Source organism: Psammomys obesus, unplaced genomic scaffold, assembly GCF_907164565.1.
Source record: "Psammomys obesus unplaced genomic scaffold, mPsaObe1.curated_primary_1811, whole genome shotgun sequence".
Lineage (NCBI taxonomy): Eukaryota > Metazoa > Chordata > Mammalia > Rodentia > Muridae > Psammomys > Psammomys obesus.
Window position 1 is genome coordinate 30,199,078 of NW_026596073.1, and position 18,062 is coordinate 30,217,139.

The window sequence follows — 18,062 nt, forward strand, 5'->3', positions numbered from 1 at the left end:
CTGTGGACCTTTCTTAAAAAAAAAAAAAAAAAAAAAAGAACTATTGTTTCTCACAAAGGATAGTGTGGCTAACTTGGGAATATTTTTCTTCCTTGAAAATTTTAAAGGAAAGACAAAATTAACATCAAAGTACCTAGAAAAAGGAAGTCACTCAAACTTTAAGTAACATGTGAATACCAATTTAGGATTCTCACAAAATTATGAAAGGACATTTCACTTAGAACTGTAATCAAATTTAACTTGATATTTAGTTTCCATTACGACTTACTGAAAGTGACCTGAATTCTTTTTTTACAATTTACTTTGTTTACAGATTATTTCCAAGTTAGCTTATTCTTCACTGATTAGGTTTAAGGTACCCAGTTAAAGACAAGCGGTAAAAACATTTGGTAGTTAAAGTCAAGTATGTTTCAGGGCTTGGATCTAAGATTGTGAGGTTGACATCGTAGCAGTCAGCCATCTTTCTCATAAAGTATTCCTTAACAAAGAGATAGTAAATGTGACAGGTTTTCCTGACCTAATATGTCAGTTCTTTTTGTTGGTTTGGTTTTGCTTCGAGACAGAATTTCTCTGTGTAACAGCCCAGGCTGTCCGAGAACTCAGAGATCTGCTGAATGTGGCAGTTCTAAATTGTCACCCTTCTTTTTTTTTTTTTTTTTTTTTTTCTCATTCTTGAAATATTTAAACATGGGGCTGGCTAAATGGCTCAGCCAGTACTTGCCACTATGTTGATAAGGGTAGAAGGAGGGAGAACTAACTCCGGCTCTTTACTCCTGGCATGGCACTTGCCCCAGGTGTACACATATGCTCATAATAAATACACATAATAAATTAAATTTGTAATTAAAAAAACATTCTCACCAGAGTTTAGTGCCTTGTCTGTAACCCCAGTACTTGGAAGCCTGAGACTGGATGATGAGTTCAAGGCCAAGCCTAGCTGCATAGCAAAAGTTTGTCGTTCAAACACAAAACCAGCAATAACAATGTGTATGCATGTATGTGTGTGTGTTGTGTATACACGGTGTCACAAAAATTATCATAGAATCCTAGTGGTTGGTAGAAATCTGTCTCGAGGTGCACAGGTAGTGTGACTTTAATACTAACATGCTACAGGTAAAGCCAAAACTGTAGGTAAGTTGCTATAATCATAAAATGCTATACTTCATGTAATGGGGCCAAGTCTAAACTTTGTCCTTTTGTGGGGAGGAATTGAAACCTAGCAGAGCTAGAAATCCTGTTTACATTTAGGTAATTGTCCTTGGGAGAAAACAGTTCTCCCATAGTGTGGTTCATTATTTAATCACAAGCATGTTTTTTCTGACAACTGTATTGGGGTAATTCTTATGCAGGTGTAGTTCCAGATGGCACCTATGAGGTTTGTTCAAGGACTACAGGACAAGCTGCAGCTGGTAAGTTCATGGTTCACGTTGGCTGAAACAGAATTAGGTGAAAATAAGATGGGAAGTCTCAACTACCAAATTCAGGAGTTGATTTGGTGACCAGTAAGGTGGCTATTAAATATTTTTGAGCAAAAAATTAAATGGTGATACTGTCAAAGGAATACCTCAAGTCAGTAAAGCATAGAAACACAGCTGGAAAGTAACTGTGGAAGTGTGGTGGTGTCTCATCTAAACCGACGGTGGTGTCAGCTATTCATTTCTGGTGCAATAAAAGTTAGCAGGGTGCACAAAGGCAGCCATTTAATTAAAGACTCATTGGATGTTGGGAGGCATAAAAGCTGATCACAGGCAGTAATGTTCCTGGTGACCTTTTCTTTTCTCGCTGTTCCTTGACACTCTTCTAGTGTCAGTGTTCATCCTGAGAAAATGATCTCAAGAGACACCTACCATCCCAGCAACAAAGGACTGAAACATTAAGACAGACTCCAGCAGCACTGCTGGGAAGCTAAAGACTGAAGCAAACACCCCTTTCGGGAGAGAGGATACACAGCTTTATCCGGGATGTGTGTTTATAAATGAAAGCGACCTGTCCAAACTAGCTTAACCAAAGCAAGATCCTTTCCCAGCATATTTGCAGATGATGTTAAATTTAAGAATGCTGTGGCAGGGAAGGGAAGAGAAGAAACAACTGGAACCAGAATCTGTGACGCGGGTCCATTCAGCTCTAGCTTTTGCTCCTCTCTCACTCCCTCTTTTATTTCAGATACTTTGTTTGTTTTGCTTTAATTGATGATATCATGTGGCTGGAAAGAGCTCATGGCCTCATTTCCACCCTCCCATTTAAAAGAGACCCACCTTTTTTCAAGTCCAGAGAAATATTTTTGTTTTTACAGCTTTGATGTTTACAGTTAGTTACTTGTAGCTAGTGGATGAGGCTTATGATGGTCTGTGCTGTATCCATGGGAAGGTATCTATTTAGACTCAAAGGGAACAATTAGCCCTTGGATAAGCAGCTGTGCTATTATACAGAAGAGCTAGATATACATTGTGTACATAGAAACCAGTTCACTGTCGGATGTTTTGACCAGTTCTTTCTGTGAAAGGCATTAGGTATCAGATATGGCCATCATATAGTTCAGAAATGCTTATACTCTTATTCCTAAGACTTAAAAGAAAAAAATGCTACTTCTTTATTTAAACAGAAAGTAGTAGTGCTGGAACCTGGACGCTCAATGTATTGTGGAAAATGTGTGGGATTGATGTCCACATGGACCCCAACATTGGCAAAAGGCTTAATGCTCTGGGCAACACCCTTACAACACTGACAGGAGAGGAAGACATAGATGACATTGCTGACCTCAATTCAGTGAACATAGCTGACCTGTCAGATGAAGATGAAGTCGATACTATGTCTCCCACAATCCACACTGTAAGTAAATTTGCTGCCAGGAATTTCAAGACTGGCTTTTCCTCAGACAGATACCTTATTAACTTGGGGTTATTATGTGTGTTGTGGTTGCTTTTGTGGGGGAAGGAGGTTGGTGATGATTTCTGGGTCTACATTTTACAGTGCTGTTGTGTGCTTCATAATAATGCCATTATGAAATGTACGTTAACCTCAGTATAATGTAATAACATTGAAAGTGGGGTAAGATAAATCTATAAACACAGAAAGTAGGTTAGTTAGTCTTCAGTCTGGGGACAGAGGTGAGGTTTGAGAACAGGGATGAAAAGGCCTGCTATTAGGAGAGGAGCTTTTCTGGGTGATGCTGAGAGTGTGATAGTGACTGCAAAGCTCTGGGTATACTAAAACATTGTAAATGGATGAGTCTTATGGTTTGTAAAGCATATCTTAGGAAAGATTTTTACAAATAAGTCGTTTAGAAAGCAAAGTGTTTATATTGTGATGTGTACATTTAAATTGTGTTTTTCCAGTTATACTGCTATCTGTAGAATCAAGTTATTTAGTAGTCAATGCTCAGATTTCATTCTGGTTTCAATTTATAAAAAAAATTTAAATACATTTATCTGTTGTATCATAAAATAGTTTTGTATTGAAAACTAATTTTAAATTAATAACACTGTTTATTATTTAGAGTTCAGATGGAAGTTCAGTAAGTGGAGATGGCCACAGACTCACCTTTGGGCAGCGACTTGTAAATCACCTACTAGGCCTGGCACCCCCAAATCAGCGCTATTCTGTTCCTGCAGAGTATCTGTGTGATTCAGAGATGCGGGGCTCCCCTCAGTCTAGCCAGTCCCATTTGAAAGCGTGCAGAGCACACTCATGGGGAAACGTAGGTAGCAGCTGAGTAGATTCCTCATAAAATGAGGGGATTTGAATCAGTGGAGAATTGCAATCATCTTACCTGCTGTAGATAGCATTGATTCTTGCATGCTCTGTTTGATCTGAAGCATTAATTTTGTAGTATAGATTGTCTATATGAACTGAAAGTGGTATTAACATATATACTTTCAATTTTTTAGGAAGCTGTAGATTATCGAAGACAAGGAACATCTTCTAGTCAGCCAGGGGAACCGCGAGGAAGAAAGATTATGAAACGTTTAGTGGACATCAGAGAACTGAACGAACAGGCCAAAGTAATAGATGATCTCAAGTATGTTATTGGTTTTTAACTTAATATAGTATTCTCTAGTAGAATAATAGAATGTCAAAGGTGGAGGAAACCTTTTAGTGAAGCCATCAGTGTACCAAAAAGTACAGTGATTCTTCTGAGCTCATAAGTAATAAAGTTAAGCCTAATTCTCTGTCTTTACAACTCATCTCTGTGTAGTGGATGCTGACCTTATATCACATACACACAGCTCCATGGACATATTTGTGCTTGACTACATTGACATGCGTAGTTGTGTGTGTGTGTGTTAGTGTGCTAACCTTGTTTCCGGGTTGGAAGTTTTTTTAAGGAGTTAAAAGTCAACATTTATAGGTACTTGTTCTGGTGTGACATGCTGTCTCACAATAAACCTCACAGTGTAGTTGTGAGGTTAGATAGCATTTTCCAACAATACTGTCGAGAAAACTGGCTCAGAGTAAAAAACTGAGATTTGCACTTATATAAATGTGAATTCAGAGACTGTGGGTTCTTTTCACCTCTTGACTGTGTATGTTAACAGTTCTTTAGGAAAAAAAAAGTAGAGATAAAGCAGTAAGCATCTATAACCTTTTCTTTAAATCTGTTGCCATCTGTATTGTAATTTTACAAAGTACCTCCTATTCAAGGATAAATATTCTTCTTGCTAAACTTCGAACTTTCGAAGTTGTTGGCCATGCCTCATCTTTCCTAATCTTGAAATACTTACACTTTTGGGGATTTTGTTGTTATTGTTCAAACCGGATTTCCCAAAAATTGTACAGGAATTTTGAAAAATGAAGGTATGGCCTTAAAATTTGTCTGCAAATTATCATGTAATGATTCATATTTTTTATTGATTTGAGTTTTATCCTCAGGGAAAAAAAATTACTTGAGGCAAAATATATTATTAGTCTTCCAAAATATATGTATTACACATTTTTTCTACAGAGTAAGTCTTTGATTTTCATGAGATTGCTCATACTTCTTGATACATCAGTGGGTAGAAAATGTAAAAACATTTCCCTAGATGTTACTGGGTCTTTTGTAATTTGCCAGATGTGAATGTTAAATGTTCAGGAGTTGAACTATCCAGATATCCTTTGCTTTCCTGAAAAGTGAAGGGACAAAAGAAGCAGTGCAAAGTTGGTGTTACTTTCTTCTTCCTTACAGTAACCACTCCATTTTTGGTGTTTTTTTTTTTTTTTGTTCTGTTTTGGTTTGGTTTGGTTTTGGTTTTGTTTCATTTAGAAAATTGGGTGCAAGTGAAGGAACCATAAACCAGGAAATTCAGCGTTACCAACAGTTGGAGTCTGTGGCTGTGAATGACATCCGAAGAGATGTTCGTAAAAAGTTACGGAGATCCAGTATGCGAGTGAGTACATACTTTAAGAATTCCAGAAGACTAATTTTATTTTATTTTTTCCAAAGACTAATTTTAAATACTTGCTTTTTGAATCCTAACAATGATATTTATGTTCTTGTTCATGCTGGTGATAATACTACCTCATTTATGAAAAACAGACCTGTGTATCAGGCACTATTTAAATATTTTGCCGTTAGCCACCCATAAATCTCCATAGCAACCCTATTAAGGAGCTGTTTCTCCCATTTTAAAAATGAGAAAACTTTTTCACAGAGAAGTCAAGTAATTTTTCCAAGTTTATATATCCGCTAATGCTGATGGAATCAAGTTTCAAAGCCAGGCAATGGAACTCTGCAGTTAGGCACAGCCACTGTGTTTGTCTTACCATTGATGAACTCACATTGGCTTTTAACCTCTAATGTGTACTCTCAGAAATGAACAGTCTTTTTCTTTGTATTTACCTCCAGTTTTTCAATGTTTACTTCTAAATCACAGTTTCTCTTCTTTTCTGCCTTATCTTTTTAGTAAAACACAATTTTTAGAACAATTTTAAGTTCCTAGCAAAATTCTGAAGAGGTACAGACATTTTCCTTGATGTGTATTGTATCAGCCACTGTCAGTATTCTCCTTGGAAGTATTTCCCTTACCTCAGCTGAAGCACCTACATGGACACCGTTCCCAAGGTTGATCGTTTATAAGGGTCCCTCTTGATGCTGTGGATTCTGTGGCTTAGAACATATAAGGACATGTATTCTCTGCCATCTGAGTCCTCAGCCTCAGCACATTTGAGAAGTCGGGTCTCTTCTTGCTTTCCTCTCTTACAGTGAAGTAAAGATGGTCCTTGAAATGATAAAGTGGTTTCTTCCCCAATACAGAGTTAGCTTTTCCTTGGGATCTTTGCACATTTTTTCATTCTTTTCTTCTAATTATTTTCTTTATTATCACCTTGTTTCTGTACTCCCCTTTCTCAATCTTTTCCTTTTCTGTTGAGTTAGCTGGTTTTGCTCCTATTTTCATTATACATTCCTTCTAAGAGATTTTGCAACATCAGGAAAGCTGATTGCTGTGGTACTTTGATTCATCTATACTAAATTTCATTTAAAGTCACTTGAAAATAAAAGAACTTAGTTTTATTTTAGCTGAAGTGAAATACCACATCATTATACAAGTGCCTTAAGTCATTTTGTTTTCTTCTACCATTTTATTAGGCTGCTTCCCTCAAAGATAAGTGGGGTTTAGGTTACAAACCAAGTTACAGCCGATCAAAGAGCATTTCGGCTTCTGGAAGACCACCTCTTAAAAGAATGGAAAGAGCAAGGTAATACATAATTTAACCAATGAAACAAATTAAAAATTTTCTGACTTCTAACAAACCAAGACTCAATACTTTTTCTTTTTGGATATTAAAATCATCACCCTTATTAGTACAATAGCAATCACTAGTTACTTCCTGTCAAACATTATTGGTTTGAGGAAAGCTTTACAATTTTTTTTTCAACATATAAGAACATTTTAGTAAGACAAAATTATTTACATATGCTTTATATATAAGCTTACAGACTATCCAAAACAATGAAAATCTGCATAGGGTGGTTGCTTTCTAAATAGTCAATTTAGGAATGATGATTGTGCACATTAAAATCTTGATTTAATATTAAATCAGCACTATAAAAATAAGATGTATAAATTCTTGAAGTGAGTTGTAGAATGGTTGGTAGAGTATTTGCCCAGCATTTATGAAGCCCTGGGTTCGATTCCTAGTCCCACGTAAATTGAGTGGCGCATACTTGTAAAGCTAGCTCTTAAGATAGGTAAGGGGATCAAAAGTTCAAGAGCATTCTCCGCCTCAGCTACATAGTAGATTTGAGGCTGGCTTGGGATATACAAGACCCTATCTTCCCTCAAAATAAAAAAATATAAATTATTTTTATATGGTTTAGTTTTAGAAATTTTGAAGTTAATTGAAACAAGGCCTTTTACAGATATTGAAGGTTAATACATGGAATGAAAAAAAAATCATCTGATAAGGTTAATATTTAGAAATAGAATGGTTAATGTTATTAATAATACTTCTACAAAGCCAAGATTTTTTGAAGTGAGTATTGCTGTTTTATATTTTATATTTGTGTTATATATTTATGCTTATATCATAACTACATTTTACTTATAGTTCTCGCATAGGAGAAACTGATGAGCTCCCGGAAATCCGTGTGGATGCAGCATCTCCTGGACCCAGAGTAACTTTTAACATCCAGGATACAGTAAGAGAGACAGTACTTGTTAGAAGTTTTTGTTGCTTAGTAGTTTATTTTTTTAATTGCAGACTTGCAACATTATACAATTTAAAAATACAAATTGTCACCTAAGATAAAAGTGAGGGTTGTAACACCTGAAATATCTACACTACCAGCAAGCAGGTGCTGCCCATAAGAACTCTGTGTATGTGTATGTATATACACATAGCCAAGTGTGTGTACAGCAAAAATACCATAGCTGCTTGCTCTCAGATGGGATTGGTTTTGCTGAGCAGTTTTTGTTAGTAACTGAGGACCTATGTTAAACTGTCTTTACACAGTTGTTAATGTGAAATATGCATTCATTTATATGTTCAGGTCACAGTGAAGAATTAAAGGAGGGCAGAAGGAAGGCCAGCTTCAGAGCTGCATACTACAGCATGTTAAAATTTATGTTAAAATGTTTATTTGTGGAATGTTTGTTTTCATTGTCTTTATTTTTCATGAGTTTTACTTTTCTTTTCTTGTTATTTTAATTAAGTTGAAAAATACAGTATGGGGAAGTTCACCACAGTCCAGCTCTCCAGGGGAAGGGTACTTTCAGGTACTGATGAAAACAACATAAAATTTTACTTTAAGACTAATTACCTGCCTTGAAAAAATGCTTTCAAAATGTCTTCTCTTCAAGCTGAACTGAGACCTCAGAAATACTTGATGTAAAGATTTATGATTGTTGGAATTCTTTTTCTAATGTATATTTTATAATACCCCATTTTGATTTTATATTTACATGTATCTTAATTTTACTTTGGGCTTCAAAAGTGAGGAACTTTAATCAGCTTATCGAATCAACTAAAGCAAATTTTTAACTCTAAAACTGCAGTTTACTAAATCAATTACTATTAATTTGTTGATCCTGAATTCAATCTCTCTTCCTTACATTTAACTGCAAAGTGAGTCATTTTAAAATCAGCAATCAGCCTGGCACTGACACATGCCTGTAATCCCCACACTCAGGAAGGCAAAGGCAGGTGGATCTCTGTGCATTCAAGACCAGCCAAGTGAGTCCAGGATAGTCAAAACTACATAGAGAAACCCTGTCTCAAAAAAAAAAAAAAAAAAACCAAAAAAATCAACAGTCTTTGTTAAGTGCTTTAAACTCAAGCCAGCTCTAACTCCAAACAATAAACTGATTATTGACTATTAATTATTCTAAGTCACTGTAGTACACTAGTGTTTAATAAATGCTATATTTAGAGCTGAATCTGATGACACATACCTGTAATTTCAGCTACTTGACACCGAGGTAGAAGGATAGGAAGTGCAAGCCCAGCCTGAATAACTTAACTTTTGTTTTCAGTGTTTTGAGGCAGGGTCTCATGTAGTCTAGGCTGTCTTTAAACTCAATATGTCACTGAAAATTGCCTTGAATTCTTGATCCTCCTCCTCTGCCTCCAAATACTGAGATTACAGTCATGTGCTACTACTGTTCTCAGCCTGAGCAATCTAGTGAGACCCTATCAGTAAATAAAAACACGACTAGGGATATTATTAACTAGTAGAATAATTGCTGTCATGCATAAAATCCTTAATTTGATCTCTAGCACAAAAAAGATCCATTAGAAAAATTGTAGTTATGTTCAGAACAGTGTGAAAATGTACTGCATAATTCTTACTAATATAATTAACATTTTAAGCCAAATTTTATGCATCATTAAACTAAACATATATATACCTGACACTAGTGTGTGTGTGTGTGTGTGTGTGTGTTTGTGTGTGTGTGTTTGTGTATCATACATGCAACACCAGATTCTAATCTTGCCTATTTTAGTTAAGAAAAAGAAAACTGGTGATCACTTCATATGTTTTCTTGTCTTTATTCTTTCAGACTTGAGTTTCAATATACACCCCATAATTATACTGTGTTTAGTCAATCTGTATTTGGTCTCAAAGCAATTAGAATGTAGTTCTGGGGGCATGGCTCAGCAGTTAAGAGCACTTGCTGCTCTTGAAGACCTGAGTTTAGCTTCCAGCACCCACATGGTGCCTCACTCCCACATGACAGTCAAGATCCAAACTGGCATTAAATAACCCACTATGCTTAGCCCTAAACTTTCATGAATGTACTAACAAATTTATTCGCCAGAGAACTGCTAGCCACTGCTTAAAACTGAAAGGACTTGACGGTGCTTTATATCCATCTAGTGGAGCCTGTTATAATGGAGAGAATCTGATACCCTCTTCTGACCTCTGTAGGCTCCTGCACACATGTGCCGCATATACATATGCTTAGGCACATTCACATAAAAGGAAATTAACATTTTTAAATGAATGATATAGTAAGTTTGACAAAGATTTACCTTTTTTCAAAAGAGGAAAAAGAAACTTGGAAATGCATGTATATAAATTTAAATGGATTTTCTAGTTAAATGACTTTTGGGTTTTGTTTGTTTGTTTGTTTGTTTGGTACTGAGGATTGAACCCAAGGCCTCACACATGACAAACAAGTGTGCAACCACTAATTTACATATGCAGGTATAATCAGAGCATTCTTAATGATATCAATATTTTAGTGATCCAGCTAGATGTTTCAGTAAAGGTGCTTGCTACCAAACTTGTCAACTTAGTTCAGTTACTAGAAAGCCTGCCCTTTGATCACCTCCCCCTGAGGGGGGCGCAGCCTTACCAGGCCACAGAAGATGACAATGCAGCCACTTCTGATGAAAACTGATAGTCTAAGAGCAGAAAGAAGGAGAGGAAGACCTCTCCTATCAGTGGACTTGGGGAGGGGCATGCATGCAGAAAGGGGAGGAAGGGTGGGTTTGGGAGGGGAGGAGGGAGGGGCTTATGGGGGGATACAAAATGAATGAAGTGTAATTAATAATAAAAAATAATAATAAAAAAGAAAAATAAAGAAAGCCATCTCCATCAAGTGTTCTCTAACCTCCAAATGTGCATTGTGACACAGCCACACATCTCCACACACATACATACACACATACACATACAATTAGTTTAAAAATATTTGAAAATAATTCAAGTCCTATTTTTAAAGTCCTATTATAATATATATATATATTATATATAGGATATAGTGTGTATATATATATATATATTATATATATATATATAAATCTTAAGTTAGATAACATGAGTTAGGATATTATATTTGGCAATTATAAATTAGAAAATAGATTTTGAAGGTATGATTTCATATAAAATATCAAGCAAAGAGATTGTCTTCTACAGAAATTTATCAACTTTAAAAGTTGAAAATGTTCTAAAAATTATTTACTCACTAACACATTTATCTTTATAAGTGAGGAGTAACTGATTTCTACAAATGTTTGACATTTTAATTGTATAGTTTTAATATGACCCTTAAAGTAGCATCTACTACTTTTTCATAATGATTTAACATTATCTTGCTAGTTGCACTTTATCAGGGCTAATCATTTTCAGATAACAGTAGAGTAGCACTATTCAGCTGGGAAACAGATCAGTTTCATAGTAAGGTTTTCACATGTAAAAGCTATGGCTTGCCCAGCAGTGGTAGCACACACTCTTAACCAGCACTTGGGAGGCAGAGGAAGGCAGATTTTTTTGAGTTTGAGATCAGCTGGGTCTACAGAGTTAGGTCTAAGAAAGTCAGAGCTACACAAAGGAACCCTGTCTCGGGTATGGAGGGGAGAAAGGAAAAGTAAGGAAAAGAAACCATGGCCTTCCATAAGTTTGAGTAGTTGATACATGTTTTATTTCTCAAATGTTTACACATTTCCCATCAACCCATGACAGTTCAGTTTTAAAGATTTGTTCACAAAAGTTCCTCTAAAAATACCTTTACTAACAGTCACTGTGCTCATCATGAGTTATTCTCCCATTCTGATTTATATTTGATTGTTTCTTTCTTTACACGTAATCTGCTTCTGTTGTGTGTGCACTAATTAAATATGCTTCCTATAAAGTAAAATTTTACTGTGATTTTTCAAGTGTCAGTGGTGACTTTCTCTGTGATTTGACCTGTTTTTTTCCTTGGCGTGTCATTTCATATGTTCATGAGTCTGACCTTCCTTTCAGTTCAGTGAGGAAATTTCAGCCCAGAGATTCTAAAATGTTTAGACTTAAATCTTTCCTATTTTTAGTTTTTCTCTTTTTATTTGGGAAAGAACTTGAAAAACAAACCTGATTTATATTTTCTGTTTCTGTAATCAGTTTCCAGAGGAGACAGAACTGGATCTTTTGTCAGTAACTATTGAAGGTCCATCACATTACTCAGCACATAGTGAAGGACCATGTTCAGTGTTCAGCTCTCCCAAAACCCCAGGAAGCTTTTCACCAGGTGTTCCTCTCCAATCAGAAGATGGCCGAAGGGACGACAGTCTGTCTTCTACCAGTGAAGACTCCGAGAAGGATGAAAAAGATGAAGACCGTGAAAGGGAAAGATTTTATATTTACAGGAAACCCTCGTGAGTAGCCTTTTATTTTAAGATCTTTAGGTGGCAAGTCAGCATTGAGAAGTGAGCCGAAGGCATCTTATCTAGCCTACATTTAACAAGCCAAGCATGATGTCACATGTCTATAATAGTATATTTAGAGTAGAGCTTGCTATGTCGTCCATGAGGACTTTAAACTCCTGAATTCAGAGATGGAGGCAAAAGGATCAGGAATTTAAGGGCCTGGACTACATACTAAGCTCTACTCCAGAGTTAGCCGGCGATGACTCTGTTTCAAAAATATAAAATCATAATACTAACAATAAGTTAGCAAAAAGTGTTAATCTTTTGAATAATACTGTGATACCTGTTCATAATTTCTAATGTGATTTAACTTTATGGTGCTGTTTTCTTAATATGAATGGGTTTGTTTAAAATGTCAATAAAACAGAAATGGAAGTGTGGTTATAAGTTACAATAAAGGACAGAGCAATATTCCTCATGCATGGGCTTAATAAAAATGAAAGGAGACAATGAAAAGTATCATATAGTTGAAAAAAATAGTGACTAATGGGGGAAGTATGTAACAGTGAATGAAGATTTCAACTCATGAAAGAAATGAGATGATTTAGTAATAATGAAATAAAAGGTGTATAAGTATGAAGTCTTACTGAGAATGTGCCCTCATGAGGAGCTAGAAGGACCTTTAAAATTCACCCACTTCTAATGCCTGATTCACTGCAACTAGGACAATAAGATTAAGTGTTTCCACTGTTGCTATCTGTAGTCTTCTTAGAAGCTGAGAGGATTCTTGCCCCCTTTCTCCAGAGTGAAAACACTTGTTTTGGAGTCTTTCATATTAGCATATTTTAGCCTGTTCTTTCACTTACTGGAATATAGCTTCCAATAACCTTCAAAGAAGAATGATAATTCAAATATGCTTTTTTAATAATATTTTATTTTTATTAATTACAGTTTATTCCCTTTGCATCCCACCTGTAGCTCCCCCCCTAAGGCAGTTGTTTTGTTCTGGTGACAGTGTCCTTTGCTTTACAGTGTCCTTTGCTTTTCTGTTCCATGAGGTCCCATTTATTGATTGTTATCTGAGAGCCTGTGCTGTTGGTGTTCTGTTCAGGAAGTTGTCTCCTGTGCCAATAAGTTCTAACTGATTTAATGTGTCTGGTTTTATGATGAGGTCTTTGATCCACTTGGACTTTAGTTTTGTACAGGGTGATAAATATGGATCTATTTGCATTTTTCTACATGTTAGACATCCAGTTAGATCAGTACCATTTGTTGAAGATGCTATCTTTTTTCCATTCTATGGTTTTGGCATCTTTGTCAAAACTCAGGTGTCCATAAGTGTGTGGGTTTATTTCAGGGTCTTCTATTCGATTCCATTGATTCACCAGTTGGTTTCTATGCCACTACTGTGCAGTTTTTACTACTGTTGCTCTTTAGTACAGCTTGAGATCAGTGATGGAGATGCTTCCAGAAGATCTTTTATTGTAGAGGATTGTTTTAGCAATTCTGGGCTTCTTTTTATTCCATATGAAATTGAGAATTTTTCTCTCAAGGTCTGTAAGGAATTGTTGATAATTTGATGGGAATTGCATTGAATCTGTAGATCGCTTTGCTCTAGCAAGGACTTCAAGAACTATGTTGAAGAGATATGGCGAGAGTGGGCAGCCTCTCCTTCTCCCTGATTTCAGTGGGATTGCTTTAAGTTTCTCTCCATTGAATTTGATGTTGGGTATAGGCTTGCTGTATATTGCCTTTACTATGTTTAGGTATGTGCCTTGTATTCCTGATCTCTCCAAGACTTTAAACATGAATGGGTGTTGGGCTGTGTCAAATGCTTTTTCAACATCTAAGGATATTATCATGTGGTTTTTCTCCTTCAGTTTGTTTATATTTATTAAACCACTCCTGCATACCTGGGATGAAGCATACTTGGTCATAGTGGATGATATCTTTGATGTGTTCTTGTATTCAGTTTGCAAGTATTTTGTTGAGTATTTTTGCATCAAAGTTCATGAGGGAAATTGGCCTGAAATTCTCTTTCTTTGTTGAGTCTTTGTGAGGTTTAGGTACCAAGGTGGCTATGGCTTTATAGAATGAATTTGGTAAGTGTTCCTTCTGTTTCCATTTTGTGGAATAGTTTGAAGAGTATTGGTGTTAGCTCTTCTTTGAAGGTCTGGTAGAATTCTGCACTGAAACCATCTGGCCCTGGGCTTTTTTTGGATGGGAGACTTTTGATGACAGCTTCTATTTCCTTAGGGGATATAGAACTATTTAATTGATTTACTGGTCTTGATTCAGCTTTGGTAAGTGGAATTGATCAAGAAAATTGTCCATTTCATTTAGATTTTCAAATTTTGTGGAGTAGGCTTTTGAAGTAAGACCTAATGATTGTTTGGATTTCCTCAGTGTTTGTAGTTATGCCCCCTTTTCATTTCTGATTTTGTTGATTTGGATAGTGTCTCTCTGCCTTTTAGTTAGTTTGGCTAAGGGTTTGTCTATCTTGTTGATTTTCTCAAAGAACCAGCTCTTGGTTTCATTGATTCTTTAAATTGTTTTGTTTGTTTCTAATTTATTGATTTCAACCCTGAGTTTGACTATTTCCAGCCGTCTACTCCTCGTGGGTCTGTGTGCTTCTTTTTTTTTCCTAGGGCTTTTAGGTGAGCCATTAAGTTCCTTGAATGAGATGCTTCAAATTTCTTCTTGAAGCCACTTAGTGCTATAATTGTTGGACAGTATGTGACTCTATTAAACTTTGGAAAAACCTTAGTATTAGCTAGCTGAATAATTTCAATGAGTTTATTAAAAACTAAAATTTCTTTACAGACTATTACTCATTTAACATTGGGAAATAGGTCACTAAATAGACTTCAGTTTACTATAATGAATGATTCCTTATTTTCTGCAGACATACCGCTCGGAAGAAAGCAACAGGCTTCGCTGCTGTTCATCAGCTTCTTACTGAACGCTGGCCTACAACACCAGTCAACCGAAATCTTAGTGGCACAGCTACTGAGAGAAATATTGACTTTGAACTTGATATACGGGTTGAAATTGACAGTGGAAAATGTGTCCTTCACCCAACCACCCTTCTGCAGGAGCATGATGATATAAGTTTAAGAAGGTAAAAGACTGGCTGGAAAAGTTAGTTAGAAATACTGTTTATATCATGAATTATCAAAAACTTTCCCCAGTCCAAAACTGCAAATTTACTACATAAATAAAAGTTTGCTCTGAAACAAAAGAAAAGTAAGTGTTTTTGTTTTTTTGGGTTGTTTTTTTTTTTTAATAAATTTACCTCCCCCTCCTTTTTTGTTCTATAGGAGTTATGATCGAAGCTCTAGGAGTTTAGATCAAGATTCTCCTTCAAAAAAGAAAAAATTTCAAACGAATTATGCTTCTACCACACATTTAATGACTGGCAAGAAAGTCCCATCTTCTCTGCAGACAAAGACCAGTGACTTAGAAACAACAGTATTTTACATTCCTGGAGTAGATGTAAAGGTAAAAATCTAATTGTCTAGAATAAGACTAGACTAAGTGTTTGTTTTCTACCAGATTTTTTTTTGCTTATTTTATTTTATTTATATACATATTTAAATTTTTTTATTATAAGATGTACACCCATAAACATGTTTCATAATGTGCATATGTTAAATATAGATATTAAATTTTATATTTACCATATGTTCTATACATGGTAAAAATCATGCATGTATATTTTTTTAATTACATACATATTTAATATTCTGATTTCCTCTCAGCCATGTCTGGATTCAGTTGGCCTTCATAGGCATTACTGTGGCCAAGACATCTTTGGTTAGCTTTAACCTCTGAATTGGTTGCCTCATCTCTATGTGCTCTCAGATGACCTGGAACTATGATTTATAAAGTAATTTATAGAGAATGGAACTTTCTGGTTTATCTAATGTAGCCTTACTATAAACATGAGAGTGTCTAAATTGTGGCTTACCATTTATTCATTATCTGTCTAGTATAATTTCATTAAGCAATGATTTTTTATTTCTAAAATTGTCTAATCTTAAACCATTAAGCAAAAAAAGGACTTTAAAAATGATTTGGATTAAGCTCTTTAATTTTAGAAATGAAAAAGTCAAGTAGTTTCCACAACCGTACAGCTAATTAATAAAGCTGGAGCTAAACCTTTAGGCTCCTGAACCAGTATTTCCTGAACTATATTTTCCACATGTCATGCTATTTCCTCATCTCAAACTTTTTATTTTGATTTTTTAAAATACAGTTGCATTACAATTCTAAGACACTAAAGACTGAATCACCTAATGCCTCCAGAGGATCTTCCTTGCCTAGAACACTCTCCAAAGAGTCCAAGCTGTATGGTATGAAAGATAACGCAGCATCTCCTTCTTCTCCTTTACCTTGCACTGTCCAGAGCAAGACTAACACCTTACTTCCTCCCCAACCCCCACCTATTCCCTCAGGTATTTAAGAGGCTACACTGTATTTCTGTCATGTATTTCTTGATTTCTAGTTATTCTGCTTACTTTGTAGAGACTTTTTAATTCCTATGTTTAAGAAATGACATAGACTTGTCAGTAATGACTATCTCAAATCCATATGTGAAAGTACAAGACAACTATTTTAGACTCTTAAAATTTTTATTACATTAGATATTCTTAATAAATAAACCACACTTTTTGAACAATGTATATTTACCAAAGGGTAGTTCATGTTGTTTAAGTTTAAGAGCTATAATCAGCTAGGGATCAAATTTACACATACATGAATACATTGATATTAACTGCAATTATTATCTGTTGTAACACAACCTGTTACCCAAACCCACAGCCTTAAGCACAGTGCCTCTTGATTGAAAAAATATATATGTGTGTGTGTGTGTGTGTGTGTGTATCAAGAGTTGTTTGGTTTGATAAATCTCAACTCAGTCTTTCAGGAGACTGAAGTCAAGATGCTGGCTAGGTTACCTGAATACTTGACTAGACACGAGAAAGATACTCCATCATGTTCTAGTCATGTTACTGGGAAACTGGTATCCCAGTTCCACCCCATGTGAACATCACCACTGGGTTGGGAGTATTTTTATGATATTGCAATTAATATTCCTTGGGTGGAATAATCAAAAGAAAAGCTGACAGAACTTGCATAGGGTAATAGCTTAGCTTTAAAAGTCACAGAGTTCTGCATTTACAGTTTCTTACAGATTATACAGACCATTGAGGACAGGAACTAGGGCTCAAAAGCCAACATGGATCTGTGGAAGCCATTAGAAATTAATATCATAGCACATGAATGATACTTTACACATGCATAAACACATTCACACGTAGAATTTCTAACATAGTGACTGTTAGGGCTAGGCAAGAATTATTGAAGAAGTTTCATCTAGAAATTTCATTTGTTACATAAACCGTTGAAAGTAGTCAATAAAGAATCATGATGATGCCTAGTGTTTATCACTTTTCAATCGACAAAACCTTGCTAGATCCATTAATAATGAGGCAGATACGAACATTCCATTTTATAAATGGAGAAAGTTAGGGCTTGTAGATTTGGGGCATTTATTATATTTATATAACTAATGTTTAAATTGGAGATCAAAGACAAAGTTAGCTAAGACTTTGTTAAGTATTTTTATGCATTTTATGAAGAAGAAATGCTTGATTAGAAAGAATGAAAGAGACATGGCATGCTATGTAGAGAAGTATTGTCAGTGTGTACATACTAAGCACAAGAAATCCAAAAGCAATGATTTTTGTATTCACTTCCCTCTAAATCATATTAGTTGGGATTTGCTAGTTTTAAGTGAACAAGTGGACTAACACCAACCGTAGACCTGATAGGCTAGGGTCAGATAGTAGGGGAGGAGGACCTCCTCTATCAGTAGACTATGGGAGGGGCATAGGGGGAGAAGATGAGGGAGGGGCCTACAGCAGGGATACAAAGTCAGTAAATTTTAATAAATAAATATTTTTTCAAAAACATTAGAAAATTTTTTAAAAGTGTAAAATTGAAATAAT

At 35.5% G+C, this 18,062-nt stretch overlaps 1 protein-coding gene across 7 annotated transcripts in view; it reads left to right on the forward strand.

Moving 5' to 3' along the window:
- The window catches only part of Bltp1 (bridge-like lipid transfer protein family member 1), a 210,274-nt gene that overhangs the window by 159,859 nt on the left and 32,353 nt on the right, over positions 1-18,062 (forward strand). For 3 of the 7 annotated variants that reach the window (XM_055626230.1, XM_055626232.1, XM_055626231.1), the window contains 12 exons: positions 1,350-1,409; positions 2,603-2,829; positions 3,497-3,697; positions 3,888-4,018; positions 5,243-5,366; positions 6,566-6,675; positions 7,528-7,618; positions 8,133-8,195; positions 11,804-12,057; positions 14,954-15,169; positions 15,369-15,549; positions 16,307-16,505. In XM_055626230.1, the coding sequence (XP_055482205.1) occupies positions 1,350-1,409; positions 2,603-2,829; positions 3,497-3,697; positions 3,888-4,018; positions 5,243-5,366; positions 6,566-6,675; positions 7,528-7,618; positions 8,133-8,195; positions 11,804-12,057; positions 14,954-15,169; positions 15,369-15,549; positions 16,307-16,505 (1,857 nt within the window). The remainder of the gene's footprint in view (positions 1-1,349; positions 1,410-2,602; positions 2,830-3,496; positions 3,698-3,887; positions 4,019-5,242; positions 5,367-6,565; positions 6,676-7,527; positions 7,619-8,132; positions 8,196-11,803; positions 12,058-14,953; positions 15,170-15,368; positions 15,550-16,306; positions 16,506-18,062) is intronic. The other 4 variants (XM_055626234.1, XM_055626233.1, XM_055626236.1 and 1 more) reach the window with 4 other exon arrangements.